The sequence below is a fragment of the Capsicum annuum genome, chromosome 6 (assembly GCF_002878395.1).
Source record: "Capsicum annuum cultivar UCD-10X-F1 chromosome 6, UCD10Xv1.1, whole genome shotgun sequence".
Lineage (NCBI taxonomy): Eukaryota > Viridiplantae > Streptophyta > Magnoliopsida > Solanales > Solanaceae > Capsicum > Capsicum annuum.
Window position 1 is genome coordinate 210,291,694 of NC_061116.1, and position 4,350 is coordinate 210,296,043.

Consider the following 4,350-nt stretch of genomic DNA (forward strand, 5'->3'; position numbering starts at 1 on the left):
AGTATACGAGGAGTTTGCAATTAATTAATACTAATATAGGGAATATGTAAACTAAAATACAGTGATAAAATTTATTTGAAACTTATTTTACCAAATTAGATTTATTAATTATTCTTTAAAAATATAAATTTGAATATATACACTTTGTTTAGTTATTTAATCATAAAGAATAATATAAAAAGGACTTAATAATATTTTCTTAAGTTTATAAAAGAAATATTTTTCGCAAGAGGGTCACTATTATTTAATGGAGGGAGTAACACTACTGTATCGTTTATAGTCATACTGCAATTGTGTAAGTTTGTGTGACTAAATTCATATAGTAGTTATATACTCTGTTAATTAAGAGAAAAGATTCAAAAAAATTGTATGATTTCTTTTTAGAGGAACTCGGGTGGGTTGTAATTGAATCAAATATCGTCAAATAACTCATCCAGAACAAACGATAGTCGAGAAGGAAACTATTGATTGACAACAAGGTTCCATTTGTTGAGGCTCAATAAAAAGGCTAGAATTGCATAATTATTGGAATGGATAATCAAAACTCACAATCCTTTGGCTCTCAGTCACATTTCTACGTATCATTTATCCAAGAAAGCCTTAAATCAAAAGACCGATTTTCCATTAAGTTAATCCATGGTCGTATAATCAAATCGGGCGTCCATTTAACTGCTTTCCTTATGAATAATCTCATCAATGGGTATGCGAAAACCGGGTTTTTATATGCTCGTAAAGTGTTTGATGTAATGCCTGTGAGAGATATTTCTTCTTGGAATACCCTTTTATCTGTGTATTCGAAACAAGGTGTAATTAATGAAGCCCGTTCAATATTTAATGAAATGCCTTGTAGGGATTCTGTTTCATGGACTACTATGATCGCTGGGTACAATTACGTTGGCCGTTTTCAGGTTGCAATTCGGATGTTTATTGAGATGGTTGGGGCTGGTGTTTTGCCGACACAGTACACGTTTACCAGTGTTCTTGCATCGTGTGCTGAAATTAGAGCGTTATACGAGGGTCGGAGAGTTCATTCTTTTGTTGTTAAGTTTGGGTGGAGTGGTTATGTTTCTGTCGCAAATTCTCTGTTGAATATGTATGCCAAGTCAGGGGATACGAATGCAGCTCGTATTGTTTTTGACAGGATAACAGTGAAGAACACCTCGAGCTGGAATACGTTGATCTCGTTGCATATGCAGACTGGTCAGGTGGATTTAGCATTGGCACAATTTGAGCAAATGAATGCGCGTGACATAGTTTCATGGAACTCAATGATTACGGGCTACAGTCAGCATGGGTTCGACATTCTAGCTCTTAATATGTTCTCTAAAATGCTTGAAGAATCTTCGTTGGAACCTGATAGATATACTTTAGCCAGTGTTTTATCAGCTTGTGCTAAGCTTGGGGAATTAAATGTAGGAAAACAAATCCATGCTCGTCTTATCAGAACTGAATTTGACATGTCAGGAGCAGTTGGGAATTCTTTGATTTGCATGTATTCCCGATGTGGCAGCTTAGACATTGCTCGAAAAATATTAGAAGATAATAGAAAGTCCAGTGTAAATGTAATTGCATTTACAGCTCTACTGGATGGGTACATAAAGCTTGGTGATATAAGTCCAGCAAGGAAGATTTTTGATTCATTGAAGGACCGTGATGTAGTTGTTTGGACAGCCATGATTGTCGGTTATGTTCAAAATGGCCTTAATGATGATGCGATGGAACTCTTTAGGTTAATGGTCAAAGAAGGGCCAGACCCCAATAATTATACTCTAGCAGCAATGTTAAGTGTCTGTTCAAGCATGGCATCCTTAAATCATGGTAAACAAATCCACTCGGCAGCCATTAAGGCAGGGGAAGCATTATCAGTTTCCGTTAGCAATGCCCTGATAACTATGTATGCCAAGGCTGGAAATATCTCCTGTGCAAGGAAAGTATTTGATATGATACACCTGAATAGAGACACAGTCTCTTGGACTTCAATGATCTTGGCTTTAGCTCAGCATGGACTTGGAAATGAAGCCTTACAATTGTATGAGAATATGCTTGCACTTGGAATGAAGCCTGATCATATAACGTATGTTGGTGTTCTTACTGCTTGCACACATGTAGGATTGGTTGCTCAAGGCCGTAGTTATTACACAATGATGAAAGAGATCCATGGAATTGAACCCACGTCAAGCCATTGTGCTTGCATGATTGACCTCTTTGGTCGTGCCGGGTTGCTAGAAGAAGCACAAGACTTCATTGAAAATATGCCAATCGAACCAGATGTGATTGCATGGGGTTCTCTTTTATCATCTTGTAGAGTTCACAAAAAGGTGGAGCTAGCAAAAGTTGCAGCTGACAGATTGCTTTCGATTGATCCTGAAAATAGCGGGGCCTACTCAGCACTTGCTAACGTGTATTCCGCTTGTGGGAAATGGGATGAAGCTGCTAAGATCAGAAAATCGATGAGGCATAAACAGGTCAAGAAAGAACAAGGATTTAGCTGGATCCAAATAAAAAACATAGTCCATGTCTTTGGGGTAGAAGATGGGCTTCATCCGCAGAGAGATGCTATTTACAATACAATGGAAAAAATCTGGAAAGATATCAAAAAGATGGGATTCATTCCAGACACCGAGTCAGTGCTGCATGATCTTGATTATGAGGTGAAAGAGCAGATTCTTAGACATCATAGTGAGAAGCTTGCAATTGCATTTGGGTTGATAAATACCCCGGAGAGCACTACTTTAAGGATCATGAAGAACCTTCGCGTTTGTAATGACTGTCACTCGGCAATCAAATTTATCTCCAAGCTTGTAGGGAGAGAAATCATTGTGAGGGATGCCACTCGTTTTCACCATTTCAAAGGAGGTTCCTGCTCGTGTAGTGACTATTGGTAGGTCGTGAACCAAATTTTATCTGAAAATTCCACATCAGAGCTGCTGGAGAAAATTAAGAAAAAATCTGTGATGCTAGATGTTACTAAAAAACATCGGGAATCTGGGTTGGGGAAACCCATACATAAAGGTAAACATTACTATGAAGTTTTCCTTCACTTAAGGTGATGCTGTATAGCATTGTCATCCTGTAAGCCGCCCCTCGGAGGGGCTTTGTGGTATACACCGTGTTTGTTGTATTGTTGTTGTGGCATCCATAGAGTCTTCTCAGGAGTGGGAAAGTCATCAAGTAATAGAAATGGATTGTTTGAAGATGTTCCAATTGAAGAATTCAGTTTTAAAAGAATATCCTTCGATGGAATACAGGTGTCCTCCATATTATCTACACTTTCGTAGAGGTTAGGCAAACACCCACTCATTCCTTCCTTCTTGAGGAGCCTAATGACAGTACTTACCGGCAATGAGAGAATGTGAAGGAGGAAATCCACACAATTCTTATCAGTCTCTGCAAATAGGACTTGTTTAGACTTGGTGTCAATCAAAAGCTTCAAACTCAGTTTGGAATCAGAAGTCTTCACTTTGGTTGGCTCTACTGCTGCAAGTCTTGTCCTTATTGAGGTTTTTATTTGGTATTCTTGAAGCATCTAAGCTTAATTAAATAGTTGTAGCTTCTTTACTACCTTCATGTTTTTCACTCAGTAGTCTAATAGTCATCAAACATTTGATGTGGCCGTGTTACTACGCTAATCAAGATTCTTCATTTAAATGTTGGCAACAAAACATTCAATGAAAGGTCAGATTTCTTTCAATGTAGTGGCACACTTTATCTAAATACTCCCTCCATTTATGTTTACTTGTCCAGTACTCCCTCCCTTCTATATTAGTTGTGCACCTTACGATAAATATTTGTCCTCCTTCAATTAATATTTATTGAAAGCCTAAACAAGTTTATACTATGTTCCAAAAAGTTTCTTTTTGAAAGTAGTGGATAAAAGATGTATATATTGGCAACCAAAACAAAGATGACTTTGCTATTTGGGATCTTGTCACAGATGGACTCTTCTATACAAGGACAACTTTACAAGTATCTCACTAAATAAACATAGAGACAGACAATTTTGGTAGCAACTAGCAAGGTATGGCACAACAAAATTCCTTCAACTTCTCCTTCCTGTCTTAGAGATTTTATTAGGGAAAAATGTTGCCTTTTCATAAGGTACTAGTTTTGCTATCAACTCGAACACTGAGTGCGTATGCTGTCATTAAGCAGAAAAAGAATCCATTCATCATGTTTTTTGGGGACACTGATGTAGCTACTAAAGTTTGGAAATTCATTGGTGCACCCTTAGGGATCAATGGTAGCAGTAACACTGTTAATTCTAGGCAAAAAGAGTGTTGGAGCATTAAATCTGTCAATTTATATGGTCTTACAAGTCATACCTGTAGTCATTTGTGGGAAAATTAAGAA

The 4,350-nt window shown here is 37.5% G+C and overlaps 1 protein-coding gene across 1 annotated transcript; it reads left to right on the forward strand.

The window, feature by feature from the left end:
- The first annotated feature begins 243 nt into the window (after window positions 1-243).
- Window positions 244-3,691, forward strand: LOC107867957 (pentatricopeptide repeat-containing protein At2g22070). Its single transcript, XM_016714474.2, has one exon. The coding sequence runs from the start codon at window positions 531-533 to the stop codon at window positions 2,883-2,885; it is 2,355 nt and encodes a 784-aa protein (XP_016569960.2). The 5' UTR covers window positions 244-530; the 3' UTR covers window positions 2,886-3,691.
- Window positions 3,692-4,350: the final 659 nt, after the last annotated feature.